At 38.8% G+C, this 25,828-nt stretch overlaps 6 protein-coding genes across 6 annotated transcripts; 1 reads left to right on the forward strand and 5 right to left on the reverse strand.

Annotated features, from left to right (window-relative positions):
* Positions 1-768: 768 nt before the first annotated feature.
* On the forward strand, positions 769-2,454 carry SAPINGB_P006389 (uncharacterized protein; the record flags this gene model as incomplete). Its single annotated transcript, XM_032001100.1, has 1 exon — positions 769-2,454. The coding sequence occupies one exon, from the start codon at positions 769-771 to the stop codon at positions 2,452-2,454; it is 1,686 nt and encodes a 561-aa protein (XP_031856991.1).
* Positions 2,455-3,919: 1,465 nt separating this feature from the next.
* Positions 3,920-6,071, reverse strand: SAPINGB_P006390 (uncharacterized protein; the record flags this gene model as incomplete). Its single annotated transcript, XM_032001101.1, has 2 exons — positions 3,920-5,546; positions 5,599-6,071. The coding sequence occupies 2 exons, from the start codon at positions 6,069-6,071 to the stop codon at positions 3,920-3,922; spliced, it is 2,100 nt and encodes a 699-aa protein (XP_031856992.1).
* A 2,934-nt stretch (positions 6,072-9,005) lies between these two features.
* On the reverse strand, positions 9,006-13,772 carry SAPINGB_P006391 (uncharacterized protein; the record flags this gene model as incomplete). The annotated part of the gene is made up of 1 exon (XM_032001102.1): positions 9,006-13,772. The coding sequence occupies one exon, from the start codon at positions 13,770-13,772 to the stop codon at positions 9,006-9,008; it is 4,767 nt and encodes a 1,588-aa protein (XP_031856993.1).
* Positions 13,773-14,131: 359 nt separating this feature from the next.
* SAPINGB_P006392 (uncharacterized protein) lies at positions 14,132-14,740 on the reverse strand (the record flags this gene model as incomplete). Its single annotated transcript, XM_032001103.1, has 1 exon — positions 14,132-14,740. One exon carries the CDS (start codon positions 14,738-14,740, stop codon positions 14,132-14,134), a length of 609 nt encoding a protein of 202 aa, XP_031856994.1.
* Positions 14,741-17,482: 2,742 nt separating this feature from the next.
* SAPINGB_P006393 (uncharacterized protein) lies at positions 17,483-17,815 on the reverse strand (the record flags this gene model as incomplete). The annotated part of the gene is made up of 1 exon (XM_032001104.1): positions 17,483-17,815. One exon carries the CDS (start codon positions 17,813-17,815, stop codon positions 17,483-17,485), a length of 333 nt encoding a protein of 110 aa, XP_031856995.1.
* An 800-nt stretch (positions 17,816-18,615) lies between these two features.
* On the reverse strand, positions 18,616-24,874 carry SAPINGB_P006394 (uncharacterized protein; the record flags this gene model as incomplete). The annotated part of the gene is made up of 2 exons (XM_032001105.1): positions 18,616-22,148; positions 22,252-24,874. The coding sequence occupies 2 exons, from the start codon at positions 24,872-24,874 to the stop codon at positions 18,616-18,618; spliced, it is 6,156 nt and encodes a 2,051-aa protein (XP_031856996.1).
* Positions 24,875-25,828: the final 954 nt, after the last annotated feature.

A 25,828-nucleotide genomic window follows, 5' to 3' on the forward strand; every position in this document is an offset into this window, starting at 1 on the left:
ATGTCTAAGATCAACCCTCGTTTTTATTTTACACTTTCGATTAAATTTCCTTTGCCTTTCGGTTGTTACAAGAGTTCCTTTTTCCATAGTTTGTATTTCAACAATATGTTTCAATTGAAAAGAATATTTTTTAAGAAATTGTTAACTTCAAGAATTTTTTTAAAATGATAGTACCGGTTCACAATCCCATTATTATTATAATTATTATTATTAATAATATTAAAATAGGCTTTATATAGTATTATAATAAAAAAAACTCCAAAAATAGCAATTAATACTAACAATAACCACATTAAATTCTCTACCAATAGGTCGCAACGCCTGTTGGCATGACAAGGCGTTAAGGTTTTTTCACACTTACTAGGTACCGACTCTCATGACCGTGGGGAATGGCAAGTTTTTAGAAATCTCAGCCCAGCCTCCACCAAACTGTTTTCTCAGTATGCAAGGCAACTGAATTGTTTCAACTTAACCGACAAGATACATCATTTCACTGGCATTCATAGACTTGAAAATAATAAATAAGATTATAACGATGCACCTGACTGATTCTTGCTGCTGGTTGCCCGTGCTTAGCTTAAATTTAAACTCGTAAACTTTGTCTTTCTAAGTGAGGTCATCAATAATTATTATCAAGAGGATATCATCTGTTTAAAAGTAAAAATTATATATAATACCGCAAGTTTCTTCTTTCTTCTTTCTTCTTTCTTTTTTTTTTTCTCTTCTTTATTTATTCTCACTATTTTGTTTCAATAATCCCAAATCATAATGGTTTCTTACTTTTTCCTCTTGTCACTGCTTTCTCTAATAAACACAGCGTTAGCCGCACCACAGGTGACGGTTAATTCGGACCAGACAGTAACTGGACTCGACGAAGGCAATGGAATCGAGTCTTTTAAAGGAATACCATACGCACAGCCTCCATATGGATCATTACGTTTTGCAAGACCTTTAGCATTCAATGGAAGTTACGACGGTTTTCAAGCTACCAACTTTTCAGCCAGTTGTATTGGCCTTAACTCATCAATCCCAGACATTTACGCCAGTGTAGCAAACCAGTTCAATCCAATAACACGCGAAATGCAACCCCTCATCAATTCCATGTTTAACATATCGACTACCACTATGGACGAAAATTGCCTATATCTTAATATTTACCGACCAAGCGGTCTCACTAAAGACTCAAAAAAGCCCGTCATGGTTTGGATACATGGTGGTGAATTTAGCCGTGGAGGTGCAATTAAGTACAATGGTTCACACTTTGTTCAAGCCAGCAAAAATCTTAATCAAGATGTCCTAATAGTCACTTTTAACTATCGCCTTGGAGCTTTTGGATTTCTTGGTGGTGATGCAATCAAATCAGAAGACAGTGGAAATGCTGGTCTTCTTGATCAACGTCTTGCGTTAGAATGGGTGCAGGATCATATTGCTGACTTTGGTGGTGATCCAGACCGCGTGACTATTTTTGGTCAGGGCTCAGGTGCTGGAAGCATTCTTAACCATCTTGTTGCCCTTGATGGAGACTTTACTTACCGCAGCAAGCCTCTTGCACGTGCTGCTATTTTGCAAAGTCCGACAGCATTAAGCTTGGAGTCTATTACTGATAACAAACCACAGCGAGCTTTTGAAAAAGTCGCCGAAGTAGCTGGATGTGGAAATAGAAGAACGTCTACAGAAAAACTTGCGTGTTTGCGACTCACAAGTCAATGGCAAATTTCACGGGCTCAATTGTTTGTCAACGGAACAAATAATGGCATAGCTTGGACTCCTCGTAGCGACGGATCGTACCTTCGTGATAGACCAAAACAACTGCTTACTGAGGGAAAAATTGCCCATATTCCCTTCATTGTAGGGAACCAACAAGACGAAGGAACTATCCAAGCATACTCATATACTGATATCAAGACCGATGAAGACTTTGGGAACTTCCTGAGTAACCTTGTTTACTCTATTAGCACTCAAGAAAAAAAACTTGTCGCTAACTTATATCCATCAGATCCCTCCCAAGGCGCTCCTTTTGGAACAGGAACTCAAGGTCAAGTGACTAGTCAGTTTAAGCGGGTGGCTGCATTTTTGACCGACTTTAAGTACCAGAGTGGCCGGCGCCAACTTCTCCAGCAAACCAATGACGCCAATGTGACCCGCTATAACTTCTTGTCAACGGAGCTTCAAGGATTGATACCTACTCTAGGAACTTTCCATTTTAATGATTTGTTGTGGCAATGGCTTGAAGATAGTGGGCCATACAAGGCCTACCAAGATTACTTTATTGCTTTCGCAAATCACCTCGACCCAAACAATGGGACATCATTACCCCACTGGCCAGAATACACAGATTTTAATAAAGAAACTCTTGAAATTGAGTATAACGGATTTAACATTACCAATGACGACTTTCGAGAAGAACAAATAGAGTTTTTGATCACTTATCCGGAACTTTCTTCTCTCGAATAAATTATTTTTTTTTCCATTTAGTAGCAGCTTAATTCTTTTTGCGTATTTCATATTAATTTATGTACTTAAATAATGTTAATATTTATATAATTATAATGATTCTTTCATATTGAAAAAACCCAATATAGTAGAGAAATTAAAAAGAAAAAAGCATTCCATAATGCTGGGGAATATATGAATTTGAATCAACACCAAGGCTGTACAGTGAGGGGACAAAAATAATGATACACACAATGCCTTTTCTTCTCCACACGTAACTTTTATACCGGAATTCTCAGCCAAATTTATATATATTGGTTCGTGGTTTGAGATGTAGGATTATGGGTAAGGGTAAGATTACATAAACTGAATAGGGATGCTTAGAAGAAAACTATTTTTTTTCTTTGCAAAATGTATAGGAGAAATAAAGATTTTAAAGATTCCACAAGGGTTAGGGCCATTTTTTATATAGGGGATCTGGGGGATGATAGAGAAATTAGTTTGAATGAAAGCAAATATGGATCAAAAATAAGTTGTTCAAGTCTATTTATTCAATACAAAATAATTATTCTCAGCAAACCTTCATGGTCTTTTCTAAAACTCTTTAGTATGAAGTCCCGGAATTGGAGGGCCCCGTTTCAACCGCTCCTTTTCTTCTTTCAATAATTTCACTTGCATCTTGTCTTTCCCCCCGTTACTAGGGGTACTTCGACGACTACCGGTGCTAACCAGAGTGAAATTAAAATGAGAAAGTAAATTTTTAGCTGTATTTTAAACTATTCACCCTACTATTCATTTCACGATTAGTTTAGCTTAATATCTTGTCTTTTAGTTTAAATTTCATAACAAAACTTTGTCAATCTTATTTTGCACGGCAAGTTAAAAAAAATTTTTGTTTTGTGCATTAATTATAATACAAATTTTGGACAAATTTATAGCCTTAAAAATTTAGTTTTGTTGAAGATAATTTTTGGTTTTTTTTTTTTTTTTTTTTTTTTTTTTTTTTTTGACTCTCTAGAAAAAGGAATTATCAGTGCTTTTTTTTGGTAATTTTTATAGACCCAGTATGGATCCAAGATTGAAAGGTTGATTGACCTCAATATTTGGACGTTTTTTGACATTAAACCTTACAAGATTTATTAGCAATATTAGTGAGGTAAAATGAACAAATCAATTTTTTTTTTTTTTGATAATAAGTAGAGACGACCTATTGGTATTAATACTAAGGTTAAATAGCCAAATGAAAACATGTTTTTTAGCAGGGAAATTAAATTGATTTATTAGCATTATTATTGAGGTACAATAAACGTAAAGGTTATATTTTCCAAAAACTTTAAGAATTCCACAAGGGTTAGGGGTAGTTTGCTAAAATAATTGAGGGGCTAAATAATATAAACACAATCCCAAGTTACTTGGACTTAGTCAAAAAATAAGGATATCGTTGATTAATAAACTGCACTTTAATATTTAAAATTAAACTAAATAACTACCAGTTGAATGCTTCAATAAAGACATCTACACGCCCTTTACCCTTCCCCATATATCTAGTTCCATAAAGTCGCACATCATCATTCATTCTTTCTGGCCCACAAACAGCAAATCCAATACTTCCAGGAGCTTCCTCAATAGCGGTGTTTATAATGGACTCAATATTGGGCCTACCATAATTTATTTGAATATTATTTTGATTAATAATTTCCAATGTTTTTTCTTTGATTTCTTCTTCACTATTTTCGGCTGCTTTTTTCTCATGAATGTGCAGGCTGCTTTGTGAACTACCTGTTTCGTTAGTGATATACAAGACTAAATTGATATCCCTATTATTTGACAAATAAGAAAGCTCTTCTTTAAAAGTTTCAGTGTTTTCATAATTGCGAATAGCCCAAATAAATTTCATTTGTCTCCTTCCCCCAAGATGCTTCAGGTTACACGCATATGAATACATGGCTGTAAAACCAATCCCTCCAGAAATAAATACTATGGATTCAGAATTTTGAATAGGAAATGCATGACCATAAGGACCGTCAATAAATAAGGGCATGCTTTTAAACCAATATGGCTGTTTTTCAAGATAGTTTTGTATTTTTCGAGTCTTACCTTTGCGGACACGCATACACAAAACCAGAACATTTTCCTCGCCTTCAACAAATGAAGGGTAAACGCTAAAAGGATGGCTTTCCCAAAAACCCCACAAGTTGAGAAAATGAACAAAAACATAAGATCCTGCCTTGGGTCTCCAGAAGTTAGTATAATGGACTTTCATCTTGATTAGATTTTGTGGGTGCAGTTCAGCATTACCCCGGACTGTCACCCCGTTCAAAGCAATTTTGGCTAACCGCATAGCACGATCAAAAGCCCATATGGCCACTGCTGCATATAACCATTCAATGTGACCTGCTTTCTTTAAGTGATGCCAGATGGTTGCGGTAAAGGCAATGACAAGGGCCCAATGAAAAGTAAGAAACACTTCATAAAAATGTTCACGGAAGTGGCGGAGTGAAAAAAACATGATAAGACATGCCGCAGTAATAGCAGAAGCACCAAACCTGATGTATTGTACTTGAAAAATATTTGGATAGTAATGTCTACTTTGAAAATACAAAGTAAAACAGATGACATGAATGAATGCCCCAGTGGTCATGAGTCTTGCGAGCCATCTGTGGTAAACATTCATTGTATCATAAGAAAGACCAGTTACCCAAAGCAAAAAGTTGTTGCGGCCAGCAAACACAAAAAGAAGGGGAAATTGTGATACAGCAAGGATTCCACTGCGTTCCGCAACACAGCGCAACAATTGAATTTTTTTTGTTGAATAAGTGACATTCCCCTCAAAAACATCATACTTAATAAACATAAAAATTATAAACATGCAAAGATAACCAGCCAAAACCCAGCCTTGGGCGCGTGTAGGGAGTGACATATTTATTGGTCCCCACTTGACTGGGATGTTATGCTTGTATGATATGAGAGCGGGATTAGCAAAGTGTTGACGCACCCAAAGGACAGAGCGATAGCGAGACATTCTTTGAACAAAGCCAGGTGTGCAGCGACGGAAAAAATTGGAAATTGTAGCTATCGCCAAAATAGCTGCAAAATAAGCATTCATGAGACCACTATTAATGTTAGCAATTTCAAAAAAAAATAAAATAAAAATATTGAACATACCCATAAAGTTGACTGGAATAGGTGGAATATGTTTTTGAACGGTAAGATCTAAAGTAAAGATCAATTTGTGCTTGGGGGAACCGAAGCGGGTTTGAAGTGACTGTTTTGTTGTTATATGAAGTTGATTCAATAAAGTTATTTGTTTCATTCAAGTACGTTTTTTTAAGGTAATTAGTGGAGAGGTCGTGGCGGGTATTGGATTCCGCACAATTAGTGACAAGGCTTTTTAGGGCTCTTTCTTTATTGCCGTTTTTGGCACTATTGATGCAGTCAACATAACTAGCAAGAAAGGCTGAACTGTAACAGTTGCATGGACTAGCCATATATCCAGGGGAAACTAGGACACGGCCATCACAATCATAGTTGTATGGACCAGCTAGTTTAAGGCATGCAAGAAAAAGAGCATCAGCCTCAACATTAGCCAGAACTGTTGTTGGTAGGCCAAATATAATTGAGACTAGAATGATTTTCATAATGATTATGATAGATATTGGTAAATTGTTTTATTTTTGTGTATTTTATTTAGCCCAAAAAAAAGGTGGAAATTTTGGGATATTTATATTTAGGAAAAAAATTTTTCTTGGTTAGTCTTGGGATTTTTACTTTACTTTGCTTTTATTTTTTTCTTCTCCTTAGGCTTGGAATCATTTTACAAATTACAAACACATGGCATTTTATCCCTTGTTAAAGCTAACGGTGAACCTAATAATATTTACCATACTCTTTTAAAAGTGAATACTTTCGAGTAAGAGTTTAACTCAATTGATTTCCAAAAAAAAAAAAAGAAGGTTTTTCATGGGATTTCTTAAGAAAAGTAAATGAATAATATCTTATTATTAAGTTTTATGACTTTGTGTTTTTCGCTTCCAAGCAGTCCTGTTTTACTTGATCTCTTTCAATATTCAACTATACAATCACTAAATAAAAATGTATATATAACGCTGTCTGATTGAAAATGAAAATGAAAATGAATACATTATAAAAAAATATTCAAATTTAAGTTTCTTTATTAACAGTTTTTTTTGTTATCTTTGTACTGTCTTAAAGACTTCTTTTTCAAAGTCACAAAAGATTAAACAAATTCTGATGATTGTTAATATTGACTAATAGAATAAACTCTTGCACATCACCCTCGACCACCCCAGCTTAGGCTAGATACTTGTTTTTATTTAAGTTTAAATTGCATATACGTATTCATTTTTTTTTGGTGTCTAATGTATGTTTTTTGATAAGTTTTGATGGTTTCTAAAGCTTAGACCTAAATATCATACAAAAACAATTCTAATATTACAATTTATATTGGTAGCTCAACCTTTTACTTAACCAGCAGTTTTAAATAAATCATTGTACTTATATATTTGTGTATTTAAAATGTTTGGTTTTTCATTCTATTTCTCAAGAGTCTTTTCTGAGGAAATAAGTTTTTTAAAAGACCAATAAAATGAAAATAGACTTGTAAGACAAAAAAGATTTCGACGTTAGAGGTTGAGATGGTCTCGGAAATTCAAAAAAAGTTTATATCACTTTTAGGTTAATAAGCTTACCTAGTTTTTTTTTTTTCACCCAAACTATATTGCATGTATTATAAATAGTATCATTGCACCAGTACAAACCAAAAGACCATTTGGAGAAAAAAGATCTACTGCCCACTCTATTAGAAAAAAAAAAGTGATTTTCTCTATTGATTGATGTACTAAAGCTATCTTCATTTTTTTTATTCATTTTTAATTTTATTTAATAAACGAAAAATCTAAAAGAAAGCTTCGCTAAATTGATCTACCATCTGATATTCCATAAAGGTCAAATAGATAAACCGATAGATAAAGAGCAAATGGGTAGAAATACATTTTGATTAGCACAGCCCACTTAGCAAGAAATCTTCAGAGTTTGCCCTAGCCCTTGTTCTTCTTAATCGGCCTTGGCGTTGAATGTCAAAATACTAAGCCTTTTTTCTTCAAGGTTCCTCTCGGCAGTTACGTAGTCTTTCTTAACCAAGGTTTGATTCACATTTCAATGCGCATATGTGCCAACCACGACCCTCTTTCTATTTTTTTCTTTTATCTTTCTTATTTTTTTTTCCTTGCATCAAAGTTATTTCCTAGTCACTTTTAGAGAATACTCCGGAAAATCTTGATTTCATTTTTGATTCCTAAAAGATAGGATAAAAAAAAATTACACTTGGGATCCAAAAACTTGGGGACTATGTGGAACTGCAATGAGTGAGTATGACCTTTGTGTAAATATCACACGGTGAATGATGATTACCCAACTTTTACAAATTGCACATATCTGGGCCAAGAACACAGAAAATAGTGGTTTGGTACCTGGCAGATTTCTCCTTAAACATCATTGACAACGTTTACGCATTCACTCGTTTTTTTTTTTTTTTTTTTTTTTTGCAAAAAATATAAATCTATATATATATTGTGTGTAAATTATTTTATTTCTGTCTCGGAAAAATTAATGGCGCCTATTATTTCCATATTAGAGTTTAATCCGCGGAGTTTGCCCTATGAATACCGTTAATGTAATGGTTAGTCAAGATTGATAATGACAGAAGAAAGAAAAAAATGCCCCTCCCCCCTGGAAAAAAAATTGAGCTAGCAAGTATGACAGAATAGAAACCACAAAAGCTTTACGTTTATGAAAAAAAAAATAAAAGAAAAAAAGATAACAAAATTGTCTTGGGGTTCCAAAACTTGGATATTATTATAAATTGTTCTTTTCTTTTATAACAACCATTTCTCACCCAGTTATCTCCTATCTTTCGTTGTTTGTTTAATTTGTGCCCCTTTTTTGTCAGTTTTATAAATATATATATTTTCACATATATATGTATATATCTATTTTTTTCTTTTTATTTTTATTTTTTAAGATGAATATATTATATATAATATAATTAATTATATTTATAAATATATTTGAAATATATCTTTATCATTAATGATTAATGTTAATTATTGCTTTTGATAAAAGACATTGGATTAAAATTTGAATAAACCTCTACATCATTTACTTTTCTCAACCATTTTTTTTTTCATTCTCGAAGTTTTATTTCTCTTCATTTTCTTAATTGACCTCTTTTTTTTTTGAATATCAAAACACACTTTCAACCTCTCAAGTATGCTATGATTTAATTTTTACGAAATTTGTGTTTAAGCTCATTAATAACCCGGTCAAAACTCACTTCTTTTTAAAAGCCTGCACTGAATTAAAAAAAAATATATTCACTTAAGTTTGTTTTTTCATAATTATAAGAAAAAGCTTTTTATACTTGTGAGTTTATATATTAAAATTTTTTCAATTAAAAAAAAGGTAAAAAATTAAGTCTAAACTCATGGATTTCCTTGATCAATTTTCTATAAAAAAAATTGCACCGTATAAACGATTGTACATCAAATATTTTTTTATTTAGCTTCTTCACTATGGGCAGAAGTATAAGTCCCTGGAATGTGTAGCGGATGAACATTTCCGTAATGTCCCTGGGAAGAACCCGCTCCTGTAGTAAAGTACGCATTTCCTGCTCCAACTCCTCCTCCATGAACAGTACCAGCAGCAGTTGCACCACCTCCATTACCTTGGGCCTTGGCAGGCTTATGCATGGGTGGGTAAGGATGATGGTCGCGTTGCGCGGGGTGCTGAGGTGTAGCTGTAGGGCCAGGATGGCCAGGAGAGGGCAGTGAGTGTCCCACATGGGCTGTTGCATGTCCTTGCAACGGTTTTTTCCCAGCATGGCGCACTGGGTTTTGAGACTGAAATCCTGGAGGCTGTTGTTGGATAGAGGTTGGTGGTGGTGGTGTATGTGCCGGCACATGATGGGCCTCAAAACTATGGTTGTGGAGCTGAAGCGGGTCCTCAAAATTTCCATAAACTCTATTATGCTCAAACCTTTCTGCTTCAGCAAGAGCTGCTTGGGCTGCAGCTGCAGCTGTTGATTCCATCGATACATGAAGCGGTGCTTCGTGATGCTTTGACGGGGTTGGAACTGTAGACGGTGTTACCGTCACTAGCGAAGAATTGGAAGAAGAAGCAGAAGCAATTAATTTTGTCAAGTCGCCATGGCCATTGCTTTTTGGTGCTAAACCTTGTCCATTAGTCGCCGTTCCAGGAGAAGGTGTTCGTGACGCAAAATTATGCAAATGTGGAGGCTTGAGTGGTTTAATAGGCTTAGGGTGTGCGAGAGTCATTGGGGTATGCTTCGTTCCGGTATGAGGTTTCAAATCAAAACCATATACATTTGACTTTGTAGAAGCTTCAGAACCATTAGATTCTGTCGATATTGTGCTACTGTTGCTGATGTTTTTGGTCAAGTGATTACCAGTCAAATCATTTACATCACTGACCTTCAAAACACGCTGAGCCGACTTTGGAGGTGGGGACGGTGGCCTTTCAGCATGCGAATGAATTCCATTGTTTGCTTTGGTATTCTGCGCAAGATCATGATGTGCCTTAGTGGCTGTGGTATTACTGTTGGAAAAAACACGCTTGGGAGGAATTGGTGGTGTAGTCGATTGTGTACGATGAACAGGGATTGACGAAGGTTGTTGCAGCAAATGGTGGTTATCCAAGTCGTGACCGGTATTTTGAGAGGATGTTGGAGGCCGAGGTTTTTGTATTGCTTGTTGAGCTGCAGCAGCAGCCGCTGCCGCTTGGTTTTGCTGGCTCACAGTTCGATGGCCTTGTTGGTGTTGAGAATTTTGTTGTTGTGAATTGTTTCCTGAAGTACCAGAATGGATATGAGGAGGATAAGGACCGCTTCCCGAAGTCGTCAAGTCGGTAGATGATGAAGAAGCTTGACGCAAATTTGGTGTTTTATAAACAGGTGTAGCACTTTGATTTCCCGATTGGTTTTGGGATGATTGTCCATTAGTGCTGCCACTGCTAACGCTGCTAACGCTGTTAGCACTGCCATTCGATCCTGCACTGGACGAGTTGTTTGTTTTAGAAGGCCGACGTGGAGGACCCTGACCGTGTGCCTTTGGTAAAATTTGTGCAGAAGACGATTGTTGTTGTTGTTGTTGTTGCTGTTGCTGTTGTAAAAATGGTCCAGGATGAGACGTACTCGCAGTAACAGATTTGGAAAGCGAGAAAGCTTCCTGACTTGTGATATCGCCATTTGATTCAGATCCCGTGGTACTCACACAATTAGAGTTTGTCACTGTGTTGGGAGATGTGTTAGATGATGTTATTGTTGCAACTGACGATGACGCAGTTACTGATCCATTAGAACTTGTAGGTGAAAGGGCCGGCATAGTTGCCGATGAAGACGACGACGATATAGACGAAGTTGATGATGATGAAGCTGGAACACTAATTCCAGCTTGCAAAAAATAGGGATTGAATCCAGCCAAAGCCCCTCCTGAAGACCCCGCAGTTACCGAGGTTTGTGTACCAGAAGATGTATTATTGCTCGATGCTGTGGCCGATGATGTAGATGTCATATTACTGGAAATTTGAAGCATCATGTGCTCCGGAATACCAATCATAGTTCCATTGGGTGTAGTTGTAGCCGTACCAGGGGCAGGTCCCGACGGAAGCGGTGCACCAGCTGTGGCCAAAGCATACTTAGAAGCCGAAACCGCAGCAGCATTGTGTTGCGGTGGCATTATGGGAAATTGTTGAGGATGGAAGGGAAAATCCCTAGTTCCAGCACCACTGAGTGCGCCAGCAGACGAAGGCGTGGTATATTGGTACGATGGCTGCTGTGGTTTTGCACGCAGAGGTGGGGCAGTTGCGGCACTTGAGGAAGAATTGGAAACTGAGGCATTAAGGTTTGATGGAGTTTGTGATGACGGGAGAGGAGTAGAAGACGTGGCGGAAAGCTGGAGAACCGAAGATGTGGCAGAAAGCTGGGAAGCAGGTTGATTACTATTTGATGAGCTCGGCCTGCGAGCTTGACTTTGAAGTGTAGTGATTTGTGAAGGTGTGGATCCGGCATAGATATTTGACGATAATTTGACATTGGAGCTGGATGATCCAGAATAAGCATTTGTCGATGACTTGATACTGGAGTTGGTAGATCCGGTATACACGCTTGACGAAGACTTGATATTGGAACTAGCAGATCCAGAATAAACAGTTGTTGATGGCTTAAGGGTTGAAGATCCGGAGTAAGAATTTGCCAAGGGCTTCGGATTGGATCCGGATCCAATATTTGCATTAACATAAGGTGAAGAAATTTTGGGCTTAACTAGTGGTGGCTTTTGTTGTTTCTTTTCCTTTTCCTTGAGTTTCTTTTCTTGTTTTTCTTGTTTTACTTGTTTCTTGTGAAGAGACGTAGAAGACAGTGTTGGCTTTAGTGACTGCATCCGAGGTTGGACGTGATAGGCGTTAAGCGACTGTAAGCTGAGGTAGCTCTTGAGCGAAGAAGATGATTTTGGAGAGGGAATCTTTTGTTTAGAATTTGGAGAAGGAGGCTTAGAGGTGCTGGCAGTCGAGCTGACCGGTGTCAAAGTTTTCGATGAAGAAAGTGGAATTTTCCTAGTAGTAACACTGGGTAGAACCTGCGGTTCTGGAAGCAAAAGACTGGAATTGCTTTTACTGCTAAGCATTGCGGGCAACTTTTTCTGGGGAGAGGGTGGACCGTTTGCTGATGGGGATGCCGGTGCAGACATTCCAGAAGAAGATGCTGAAGATGGAGAGGCAAATTGTTGGCCAATAACATTTTTATGAGGCGGGGAAAGAGGTGGGGATGTAGTTGTTGTAGTAAAAGATTTTGGAGTACTTGGCTGTTGTTGGTTATGATGAGAAAGAGATATGGGCATTTGCAAGCCTGAAGTCGAGGAGGAAGATGAAGAAGAAGAGTTCGATGCATTTGTTGCGACACTGTCACTTCGAGATCTTGGCAGATATGATTGTACCAAAGGCTGGCTAAGGACAGTGACTCCAGAAGAATTCTGTGAAGTGTTTAGAGAAAACGACCCTGTGTGATTAAAAGATGTTGGGTAAGGAAGAGGCGATGTGTCCAAACCAGAGGAAATTTGTTGTTCGAAAGATGATTTGCGTGGTGCCGTGACTGTTGTGGCTGTGCCTGAAGCGGAGGCCGATGTTGATGGCCTAAATTGTGGTGACCCGACGGGAGTATTTGCTGAAGAAGAGGATGCAGGCTGGGGAGGTGGGAAAACGTACTGTTGAGGGTGAAAGTTTTGTGGTTTTGCAACAAGAGGAACGTTAAGAATGGTAGAGGTGTGATGCAAGGGAGAGGGGGCAACTGGAGCGTTATTTGTTAAAGGTTTAGGCGATTGAAGAGTAGTAGATGAAGGTGAAGATGCCGGAGATGGAATTTGAGGGAATGATGGCATAATAGGTGTGGAAACTGCAGGAGATGATGGAGAGTTGGCAGTGGAAGGTGGGGCCGATGGAGAACCTGCGGCATTAGATGCAAAGGGTTTGGTGGGCCGCGCGAGGGTCGGCGTGGTAGGTTTAGGAGGAAGTTTCATTGATGCTGGAGCAGAAGATGAGATTGGCGGATGTTTATTTGCAGCGGAAACAGATATAGGAGCTGGGAGGGGTTTTTTAGCAAACGGGGTATATGAAGTGCCGAGCTGGGTATTAGAATTCGCCAGGTTTTTCTTTGTGCTTTTGGCAATAAGTGCAGCCAAAAAGTCCTGGGTCTGGTACGAGTAGCAGTAGTCTTTAGGAGTCCACCCAAGAGCATTTGGAGATGTAAGATCAGCTTTTCGTTCAGCTAGAGTGCGGATGGTTTTAACCTGGCCAAAAGCCACAGCAATATGAATGGCACGGTCGCCGTCTGTGCCTTGTTCATCAACATCAGCGCCAAAGTCCAGCAGCAGTGCAAGACTGGGCTGGTGGCCGGCACGTGCCGCAACAAGAAGAGGAGTGTCCTTTGAAGCGTTTGGCCATGAGAGACACCTCCGCAAATGTTGCGCGAGATAATGAACAGTCTGTTCACGATTCTGTTGTGCGGCAAGATGGAGGGCTGTGTTGCGGTTAAAGTCGAGAGAGATTTCGTCACGGTCATGGCCAGCAGTGATCAGAAAAACACAAATGGTGTGACGACCATGGTATGCTGCATAGTGGAGCGAAGTCCATCCCTCGTGCTGTGAATCGGGGTTCTCCAAAAGGTCTGGCCAACGCTTGAGAATGTGCTCGACAATAGGAAGTTTGTCGTTGATTATGGCCCAACGCAGGCGCTGGGAAGGTTCATAAAACATGGGAGTTGATATATAGAAAGAGCTGGGCCATGTCAAAGGTCCTTAGTAGTTGTGAGGTTGGTGGTATTTTGAGGGTTATAATAAATTTAGCTGGGGGTGGTAAAAAATTGTCTGGTAGGTTGAGAGTTGGCGATTTAAACCCGGGCTGATATGGTATAGAGAGGAAGGGCTTCTCTCTGAATGGGAAGGGAGGTTTTGCATGGGCAGGAGGTGGTAGTGGTAATAATGGAGCACGTGAACCCTCACTTAGTAATAATTGTGTCATGTGATTAATAATCTATTCTTTTTTTTTTTTTTTCATTAGAACAAACTTTCGTTTGGGCTTTAAATGCAATTCTATCTAAATTTATCTATAATGCTTAATTGTTTTCCCGCTTGGGACTAGGAATGAAATCAATGTATGTCCTAATACTTGTCCAATCAGAGGTTCCTAGAATAAGAGGAAACTCCGGAGATTTCTTCCAGTCAATGGAGTTTGGATCAGCAAACCGCGCGCTCTCGTTCACACTCGTCTCAGTAAAATATTCACGTCCAATAGCTGCAGGGTATCCTTTTAACAACTCAATGACTTTCCCATAAGCTGTATTTGTCTGATACTCTGGTGTATGGTTAAGTGTATAGTTCCAGTTATAGATTTGTCTCCAAAACCTATCTGAACCAAACATTAAGGCTGAACAAGCCAAAACTGCAGGAACTGCTGATAAAGGACGCAACGGTTTTTTTAAAAGTTTGGAAACATGACGAGGCATTAGAAATACCATGTAGGCAATAAAAACCTTGCTTGCAAGTTCTGAGTTGCGCTGAGTCGTGAAAACTTTTGCAAGCTTCTCACGATCTTCAATAGTAAGAGTTTGGTCGGCAGCATAGAACTCGCGCGCATTGATGACATTGGCGCGTTTGTGCTGACAGAGATCCTTGGTCACTGGATCATTGTCATTGGAAGATGTTAAAGAAGTATTAGAAGACATTATTGAATAATAATAATGAGCAAATGCTTGAGAGATATTGTTTCCATTTTATATGTTACTGGAAATGATAAGATTATATATTTGACGTTAGTTCCACAGTGGTGATGGTGTATTAGTCTCCTAGAAAAGGTATGCATCTTGACTTTGGGCTCCCATTAATCATTCGGAACTCGGCCAGTATCCTGTGCTATGCAGCAAGTTAAAAAGGTATTACCTCATTGATTTTATTTTTCACTTTACACAATTAGCATTTGGACCTGATGCTGATTCTTTTTTTATATATGTCTTGGCAATCGTTGAGACTAGGGTAAAAGAATTCCTAGTAACCGATCCTTGAAAAGTAGTTATATAAACCTAACTTAACATTGATTATAACAATGTAGAGCCTTGAATACAAAGTCCTAAATTTTCAAAGTAATCATCTTAAAAAGTAAAAAAAAAAAGTCATTGGGGCCCCACCTTTAAAGGTCCAAATTTGGATAATGTTAAACTACTTCAAAAAAAAAGAAAAAAAAAAGGCCAGCTCAGTACTTAGTCCGATTTGCGGATATGAAGAAGCATGTTTACAACAGCTTTAAAAAAAGATGCTATCTCAGTATCTGGACCGATTTGCGGATACAAATTCAAAAAAAAAAAAAAGCCATGACTTAATAGTCTTTTTTGAAGAAAAAGAACTACAGTTATTCAAGATTTTGCTATTATTACCAACTATTTTTCTTCAGAGTTAGCCTAAAAAAGTAGTTTATATCAATCAGCTTGGTTGACGGCTTTTTGACGGTTTATCGTAAGGCTTATTATCGTGGAGTGCATGTGCTTTTACATGTTTTTGATGCAACTTTATGAAACTAGAATCATACTGGAAAAGTGAGATGGTAGAGTGGAGTTTTATACATAATGAAGCTTCTTTTTTTTCCTCTAATTATTTCTTTCTGGAAAAAATCGATTAATGTGTTTGTAGATGGTCGCTTTTGATACTTAATATAGAATCATGTCACCAAAATGACATTTATAAGCGTTCCATTTTGATTCATAGTTATTAAATGAAAAAACAAAAAAGAAATAATGTCTACTAAACGATCAAGCAGTTGAATAGTAATTTCATAAATAATAGTTCATTTTTTAATAAACAGTTTAATTTAAGAAAATGAAAAAATATGTAAACGACTCTCATCGATAAGGTCAACCTTAAAGAACATATAGTGAAATCTAAAGTTGCAGCAGCAGTGCATTTTTTCTTCTTTCAAAAGGTTCCATGAAATTTTTCTAATTTTTTTTAAGGAAACATGTTACTATAAACTTAGAATAGATAAAATGAATCTTAAAAAAAAAATGTAAAACAAAATGTCTAAATTATAAAACATAGATCTGCTTGCTATTACTAGTCATAGAAATAGAAACACATTGGCTTTTTAGATAAGAAAGCAAGAAAGAAGTTAGTTCATTCTATTTACAATACTATTTAATCAAGTTGCTTGCTTCTGATAAGATATTTAAGTACTGGTAAACCAAAATAGAATCTCTAAGCTTCAGTTTTGTTAAAAAATTTATCATGTTAATTTAACGTTAATTAAATGTTAACTTGGCCCTTATAACTTTGTTCAGCTATTTATTTAACTATACGATGTAAAGGCTTATCATCATAAAATTTTCTACAAACACACGAAAAAAAGATGTCCGCGGAAATACGTGTATTATTCACAGATATCCAATCATGTACTCAAACTCCTCCTATAAGAATGATTAAAAGAAACAGCAAGCAATGGTTAACTATAGTTTACCTACATTATAATCTTTTGCTAGTTAAGTAATTATATATCCTGCTTTTGGCAAAGAATGTGGTGCCCCTTGAGTGGTTCTCTGGACCTTGATTAGTATTAGAATGCATATTGTATGAGAAAATCTAAGCTTTTTTAATTGTTTAATATATAATAAAGTATATCTTCAAGACTTTTCATCAGGAGATGAAATTGGTTTTCTTTTTTTATGATGAATTTTTACAGGTGTCTTTTTTTTTTAGTCTCTTTTTTTTTTTATTTACATTATCGTGGGTCTTAACATTAGATGAGCCTCGGCTGGATTTCACTCTAATCCGAAAGTATAATCATAGAAGTGCTTTCAACACCAAAAAGCTCTTAATAACTTCTTAGTAGTGACATCATGAATTAGAAGAAAGAATAATCATCACTATTGTGGATGGCCGTGTCAATGACAAAGCTGGTTAGTGTTAGATCGCAGCCATAAAACCTTTTTTTTTAATTAGGTCTCCTTAAACACCTCAATGATAATAAACTAAATTCTTTCCTTTACAATTTATAAGATAAAAACATTTACAATAAACAAGAAGTTTTTTTTTTAAAAAAAAAAAAGATATTAATATTTGATTTTGATATATATATTCAGTAAAAATCCCAGATTATTAAAGTTAAAAAACTCAAACAGCAAGCTTTTTAGTTTGCCACCCACCGCCAGAGATTAAGCCTAATTAGTACACCCAATCATCATGACAAGTGTTGTCAAATTAAAAAAAAAACTCTGGGAAAAATAATGAACAAGAAAAAAAAAACAATACAACAAAAATAATAATAATCAATCAAAAAGAAACCAGTAATCGTAAAAAATAACAAGTGATGAAGTTAAAAGAAACAAGCATGGATAGTAACATAGTGATGATGATAATACCATATAGCATGAGCCTCTTCATTTCCACTCTGCTTTGCTTTATATATCCACAGGCACAAAGGCTTAAAAGCCGTGGACCTGGATAATTTTCTTATCGATATTGAGCTGTTGGGTCAAAAAGTCTGTAACTTTTTGGCGCTGGTCGCCCTGAAGCTGGAGAATTTCGCCAAGCTCTTCGTCCTTGTTGATGTGGCCATTGCAGCCAAAGTCCTTCTTCAAGGACTTGAGAATCTTCTTAAAGTCATATTCTTTGGGAATGCCTTGCACCGTGGTGATGGTCTTACGGCCGTTACGCTGCTGGCATCGGATGTGGATGTGGTCAGGTGTGTGAGTCTCGTCGTCACCAGTGTCGGCGAAGGGATCGAAAGATTTGAGGTTGTCGATGGACGTGGACATACAAAAAAGAGGAGTGATGAAGATAAAAGAGAAAAACTAAAAGATAAACCGTAAAGTTGAAAAAAAAAAAATTAAAAGGGAAGAAAAATGTGCCTTTATATAGGGTGGTAGAAAGTGGCTGTGTTTGAAAAGAGGGAGCTTAAAAGAACCGAAGAATGACTAAAATTCTGTTGATATGGAAAAAAGGAGAAGAAGAAAGAAGAAAGAAGGAGGAAGAAGAAGAAGAAAAGGCGGTGCTGCAAGAAATTTTAAAAAAAAAAAAAAAAAAATTTTAAGCATTTATAAGATCAATGTATTACACTATAAGTATTCACGTGATATATAATTTACAAAATTATTTCTTACCTGGTACTTTATAGCTTACCTATTTTAATAACTTACCAAAACTTACTTTCATGACCCAACTTGACACAGTTTTGACCCAACTTGACCCAACTTGACTCAACTTGACTCAATTCATTGATTTATTGTCTAGATACTCTCATGAGGATATGAGATCACATACAAATTCATAAGAATATTTCAAATATACTTTTCTTTATTTCAATCTCAAAATATACTAGTAAATTTTATTATATATTATTATGTCATTCCAACTCCTTCTGTTTTTTAAATTTGAAAAAAAAAAAAAAAAAAAAAAAAAAAAACACTCACTAATCCTTTCTCTATTTATTTTTTTTTTTTAATTTTTTTAATTAAATTTTTTTTTTTTGTTTCCTTATTTTAAAATTTTGGTTTCTTGTAATTTTTTTTTTTTTTTTTCATTTCTTGTTATTAATTGTTAATAGCCAAAAATAAAATTACAATCTAAGCTCTGATAATATCTTCGTCGCAAGATTCTTGTATAACCACGAATTACCCCGTAGCTTCTTAAACTGTACACCATGCAACTTGAGAATAGGCACAAGAACAATCCAAATCTCAAACTGCAAAGGAGTCCGCACCTGCGACAAATTAGACGTGGGAGCTCCAGTCGTTGACGATAACAAGTCAGACCCACCTGCATTGTACGTGCCACTGCCACCATTTCCGCCATTCGTGCCTCCACTGCGGAACCCTCCGCTACCTCCTGTAGACGGTGACTGTGGGCTTCCAAGTGACCCAGCCGCAGACAGTGGCGGTTGTGCAATTTGAGCATTGCTGCCACTGGAATTGGTAATCATGAGGCCATTGTTTGTAAACGCGCTCACGCTATCCGTAGACAAGTCGGACGACAAATCAAAAATATTATTGGTAGATTCATTCTGGTGCCGGCTCCGTCGGTTAGAGAAAAATCCAGAACCAAACGACAGCTTACGCCAGTGCCCGCGCTGAGGAGCATCGCCAGCCTGCGGCGAGTTGGGAGGCGAGTGCGCCGCACCTCCTCCCACAGCAGGCGAGCCTGGCGCCGCAAGATACTGTTGGCTATGCATATTGCCATCATCGCGCAACGAAGGACGATGAATACAAGAAAATCCACCACGAATCTCTTGGTACTCCACACCTAGCTGGTTCAGTACACGAATAATATCGGACCGGATGTAGGCAAGGGGTTTGGTGGATGTCGACTGAACAGAAAAGAAACCCTTGAGAAACACCTGCTTGGGATAATCAATCGAAGGCATACTTCCAGGTTGGCCAGGAGCAGGGTGGTTAGAAGAAACGTTAGATGCTTGTTTAACAAGAGTCTGTCCTCCAGTTGCAGCAATCGACGCACCAGGTGCAAGAGAACCCTTAGCACCCGCACTTCTAGCCGGTACTCCAGATGTGCTGTTACTCGTGGTAGGTGAAGTAATAGTGGCAGTTGCCGAAGCCCCTGCAATAGGATTAGAAACTTGGTTAGTGCTCGAATTGTTACTACTGCTGTTTCTGCCTTCAGTCTCGTCAGAGTCGTTGCTTCCATAATACTGATCAAAGAATTCATCTGCAATGTCAGCGCTATCGGCAGGAGTAGCAGTGCCAGAAGACGTTGCAATGGCCGGCACAGGTGGGACCGATCCAAGGTCGTCGCGAGGTGGTCTTGGAGGAGGAACATTACCCTGCTGCTGCTGCTGATCGTGGCGAACATGACCAAGAGATTTTGCACGAGCAGAAGGATGAAACTTTCGAGAAAGTGAGCCAGTAGTAAATGTCCCTTGTTTCGAGGCAGCAATGGCAATGTTTCCGGGAGTTGTAGTGGCTGTTCCGTAGCCACCGCTCGTGGCTGCACTGATTGAGTGGCTAGCATAAGCATTGGGGTCCAAATAGCCAGGCTTGGGATAAGGTTTGCTCGAAACAGATCTGGAAAGATGTTGAGCGTTTTGGGGAGGTTGTTGCTGCTGTGGATTGTAAGACTGTTGAGGAGAAGTGACATTGGCAGTAGGTTGTTGTTGCTGTTGTTGTTGCTGCTGCTGCTTGTAGCCAGCAGTTGTTGTTGCATTACGAGAAAGGTTCGAAGGAGGAGACGTTGAGCCATCCTCATTCAAGCCGATATCGTTAAACGCAGGAGCAGCACTTTGCGAGTGATGATGTCTGCTTTGAGGCCGTGTAAGCAAAGATTGCTGTTGTGGAGATTCTCTTGAGGCTTTTCTTTTAGAGCTAAACCGACGCAATAAGTTTGTAGTAAAGCTCAGGCCACCGCCGCCACTATTGTTGCTGTTTGTGTGGCTAGCAGCATTGTTTTTACTCCCGCCAAAAATAAATAGTTTCTCTGAAGAATCAGACTCGCCGTGTGTTCTTGAACGTGCACGGCCTTTAGAAGTACTAGGAGTCAAACCTTGCTGTGATTGTTGTTGTGGCTGTGCATATGCAGAAGAAGCAGTGTAAGAGGTAGGTGCTGACGTGTGAACAGCTTCAGGAGCAGGAATAGAAGGTGCCAAAAAGCGTTTTTCATCATGTTGCTGTTGCTGCTGTTGTTGAGGTAGAGGTACAAGAGGTTGATAATTATAAGCAGGAGTAGGTGCGCCAGGAGACGTGGGTTGCAATGCAAACTGTCTGTGTGGAGGAGATTGAGGAGGTTCTCTGTACTGTTGTCCCGAATATGGAGTAGTGCTGAGGTCTTGAACCTGGATGGTTGGAGTCTGCTGCTGTTGCTGCGGCTGCAGTGATGGCGATGCAATAGCAGCATGCACCATCTGCGGTGACGTAGTATGAGGTAGTTGCTGCTGTTGAGTCTGAGGCTGGTATGCAGGTTGCAAAAACTGTTGCTGTTGAGCTTGAGCTTGAGCTTGAGCTTGAGCTTGTTGTTGTTGCTGTTGTTGCTGTTGCTGTTGTTGCTGTTGCAAAATTTGTTGCGACTGTTGTTGTTGTTGTTGCTGCTGAGCCTGTTGCAGCTGTTGAGCCTGCTGTTGCTGAGCCTGTTGTTGCTGCTGAGCTTGTTGTTGCTGCTGAAGTTGCTGTAAAATTTGCTGCGACTGTTGTTGTTGCTGCTGAGCTTGCTGCTGAGACTGTTGCAACAACAAAGACTGTTGTGGTGACAAATGTTGAGACTGCTTAAGGTCTTCTTCTAGTTTAGCCTTGCGAAGTCGTTCCTGTCTTTCATGAACCAAAAAGTAAATAGAAATCAGAGGATGGTATGCATTTGTGGGATCTTGAGTGCGCATGGGCCCAGATGGAGAGCCAATTGGGAGGGAATTTGAATTACCATTGAGATCATCACCAGAAAAAGATCTGCGCTTGTAAAAGTCAATGCTAAAATGTCTTGACTTTCTGGTTTGTTCATGAGCGGAGCCAGTTAAGCCGGAAGAGTTGTTATTATCAACAACAGGAATGCCTGAGTCCATATCAATGCCACGGACACGGTACCACTCGCGGCATGCACTAATGTAGCGAGAAGACTCCAAAATTGCAGTAAGCTTCTTGGTAATGTGCTCTTCGGAACCAAATTCAAACCCCGTCATATCATGAATAACAGCGGGATCTAAAGGCAAGCGCAGAGGCTGGCGATTAGGAATATGAGAGTCCGGAGGTTTGTCGTATCCCTTGACCATCCAGGGATGGTGGCGAACTTCTTGGAGAGTGGCACGGTTAGTTGGGTCAACTACAAGCATGCGTGAGAGAAGATCTTTGCAGTCTGGAGTGATTGTGGGAGGGTACTCGACAAACCCACGCTTAATTTTAGCATGGAGAGCAGGCATAGACTGATCATCAAAGGGGACTTTGCCACAGACTAGTACATAAAGTACAACACCAAAACTCCACACATCAATTTCGGGGCCCACGTAAGGGTGGGCGGATAGGAGTTCTGGTGCAGCAAAGTAGAGAGATCCGCAGTAAGTACGCAGGAGGTGATCACTTGAGAAAAGATTGGAGAGACCAAAATCAATAATTTTAATATCACCAGATTGAGAAATGAGAATGTTTTCAATCTTCAAGTCTAGACAAAGGAATTAGTGTTAGTAAAGTTTTTCTTTCTAAAAAAAAAAAAAAAAAAAAAAAGGAGGTGAAAAAAGCAATTGTAGCAATGTTAAAATAAATACCTCGATGAACAATGCTGTTATGGTGGCAGTAATCTAAGGCCGACGCAATGGCCCGCGAAAATTTTCGTGCTTGTTTTTCTTTAAGAGAACCATGGGCAATAATGTAGTCAAGCATTTGTCCACCAGAAACATACTCAAAAAGCATGTAGTAATGTGATGACATGACATGCATTTCATAGAGCTGGCAAATGTACTTGTGATGAAGAAGCCTGCCAATTGCAGCTTCTCTGACAGTACGAATATCTTTCGACTCGTCTGACTCTTTGTTGGACTGGGGTTCTGGCGGATGGCCTTCTGCAGCTTGCTGCTGAAGCCGCCGGCGGTGCTCAACGGTAGCGCGGGGGACGACCTTGACGGCGCAGTAGTCGCCTGTGACTCTGTTCCGGGCAAGTTTTACTTGGCCCATAGAACCAGCACCGACGGTTTTAATAAGATCCCAGTTGCCAATTGACCGGCGTCGGTGAACCTTTGTTTGGGGAGGGTTTGTTGAAGATGAAGTATTTGTAGTGTTTGTATTTCCATTGCCGTTAGTGTTGCCGTTTGTATGGCCATTGCCATGGCCATTGCTATTAACCCCATTGCTTGATGAATGTCGCGAAGAAGTTCTATAGTGCGATGATGTTTGTTGAGCTTGGGTAGTGGCGGGAATAGCTTGAGAAGGAGGATGAGAAGATGTTGACATTTTAGCTTGTTGAGATGAAGAAGGAGGTAGTTGCAAAGGGGGTACCGGAACGGAAGCTGAATGTTGATGTCGGTATTGCTTTGTGGGGATAGCCGTGAAGTTTCGAGATGAGTCTAAAGAAGTTGAATGTTGTAGCTCGGCAGGTGATTGTTGTTTTGATTGTTGTTGCGGTTGAGACTGTAGTTGAAGCTGTTGTTTCTGCTTGGTATTCTGTTGCTGCTTGTTTAAATGGTTTGGGGCTACAGAGGGTGGAGATATGGGAGAGGTGACAGCTGAATAAGATGTCTGTCGAGATACCGGTGAGATCGGAGTCGTCACCTGATGAATGTTTAAATTACTTTTTAAGTTTGTGGACGGAGCCAGAACAGGGTCTGGCGGTCTAATGTGGAGGTATCGGCGTAGAGGTGATGTTGGGATGGATGACGATGGTGATGTTGAAGAAGAGGAGGAGTTTGTGGTGGTTGAAATGGAAGTGGCAGCAGTGGTAATGGTGGTGGCAGTAGCAGCAGTAGTAGTGTTAATATGGGCAGATAATTGAGAGGTTAGGGTTGGAGAATAGTGGCAGGCGGCTACGCTGGCGGTTTGGGGCGCTGTGGTGCTAACAACAGAGTTTGTAGTGGTGGTGGTAGTAGTATTAGTATTAGTATTAGCAGTGGTAGCAGTAGTATTAGCAGTAGCATTACTTTCGGTGTCGTCAGTGGTGCATTTAGCTTCTGTTCCAACTCTGGGCTCTTCAGATTCACAAGCAGCAACACCAACAATGCTATTGGTACCATTAGAAACAAAAATAGAGACTGGACTGCTCTTGCTTTTCCCAGTGGTAACTGTAAACCCAAAATCATCACCATCACTATTATTCGACCCAGCCAACCTGCCGCCAGCCTGAGAACCAGCCAGCGACGATCCAGCCAGGGGGGCTCCTCCTAAACAGGACCTATTGTCTGAGTTGTCATGGTTACCCAGCCGTGCATATCCACTGCCTAGAACATTGCTGCACCCATCACTACTATTTCTGCCACCATCACCACCACCGACGCCGCTGCCGCCGCCGCTATCTCCATCTTCCCTACCCTGTTGAAGAGTAATGCTACTATCCCCCATGGCTCTGGATCCCGAGACCGGCTCCGGCAATTTTTGTGCATTCGTACGCCATTCCTTTTGATGATTATGGTACTGCTGTTTATAATGGCTCGATGTGCTCGAAGCAGAAGACGGTGCTGTACTTGTAGGTGCAGAAGCCAGACTCGATGTTGTGGCTGTGCCAGTAGACCAACTCGAGGTGGTTGAAAAAGATGAGGATAATGACGGATGTCGCAAATGGCCATGAACTCCATGGCTGTAACTGTAACTGTGACTATGTCCATGCCCAGACACATTATTATGACCATGACTTTGATTCTGTCCTTGACTTTGACTATGATGATGATGGTGATGGTGATGATTACGGGCTCTTGCAGGTGTTGTTGGACTGCCTTCTTCTGGGGTATAGCTGACTGGACGCGATAATGACGATGCAGAAGACAAAGAAGATGATGGCGATAATGAAGACGATGCCTTAAGCACTTGCGTCATAGCAGACATATCAATAGAATTACTATCATCAAATGGAGACCCAGTCGTCACCGGCGAATCCAGCGCTGGTGATGGGATATTTGCGGTTTCTTGGGCAGCCCGTAGTGCTCTAGGGTCCAAAAACAATCGCTCCTTGAGCCGGTCTTTATTGTTATTGCTGCTACTATTACTGCGGTTTTCACTGTTACTAATAATTCCTCCAAGACTAGGTTCACATGCTACGTAACCTTGGTCAAAAGTCCCCTGCAGAGTCTCATTTCTAGGCTGCTGTCTTTGCTGCCGCTGTTGCTCTTGCTCTTGCTCTTGCTCTTGCTCTTGCTGCTGCTTCTGGGACCCCAGCGCAGTCGGTGGAGATGATGAAAGTGACATGAAATAATAAAAATAGGTGACAAGCAAACGTTGAGGCCTCAACAAGGACAAGTTCGTTTTGTCAAAAAAAAAAAATTATTTAAGATGTAAGCTGAATGATAACGAAGAAGAAGTTGAAAATAATAAATTGATGAATTAATAAATTAATGGATATAATTGAAACAGAAGGGATAAAAGAATTTTTTTTTATTTTTTTTTTATTTTTTTTGTTTCTCAGAAAATGAAGAAATATGAGTTGGAAAGAAGAAAAGGGTCGTTTTTTTTTTAAAAAAAAATTTTATAATTATTATTCTTGATATTTTTATTCTACAAAAGATTGATTTTTAGTAAATAATCTTTTTAGCATAATACCCAGTTTTTTTCTTAATCTAGTAAGTGAAAGACTCATATATAACTTATCCCAGAAAGTTTCTTAGATGAGGGGCTTGACCAGACTACAATCAATGCCTATTTATAAAGTGCCATCTGGCTTTTTATATTCACTCAAATTCATGAGCTTCAACATAGTGAAATTTTAATAACAAAAAAAAAAATTCCTAAATTTAAATGTTTTAATATATATATATATATATATATGAGCATATACGTAAGTATTGCACAATCACTACTCAGATCACCAAAATGGAAATTAATTGATTTATAGTTTGGGGTATTTTTTGCCAAAAAGTATTATATTGAAAGTAATCCTTTTTTTTTTTTTAGTTTTCAACACCTCCCCCATTTCCTTAAAAAATTTTAAATTTTAAACAAGATCCATTTAAAAATTGTGGATCTTAGTATCAAAAAAAAAATAAAAAAATAAAAAATAAAATAAAGAATTTTCTTTTTTTTTTCCTTTTTTTCCCAGGCAAGCAACTGCAACGATAAAAAAAAAATAACGATGCCTTGTTGGGCTCGGTGGAGAAGAAAAGGCTGAAAGCGTGCCTGACAAGTGAAATTGTTTTGTGACAAAAT

This window comes from Magnusiomyces paraingens (assembly GCF_902498895.1).
Source record: "Magnusiomyces paraingens strain CBS 517.90 genome assembly, contig: contig5, whole genome shotgun sequence".
In the NCBI taxonomy this organism is placed as follows: domain Eukaryota; kingdom Fungi; phylum Ascomycota; class Dipodascomycetes; order Dipodascales; family Dipodascaceae; genus Magnusiomyces; species Magnusiomyces paraingens.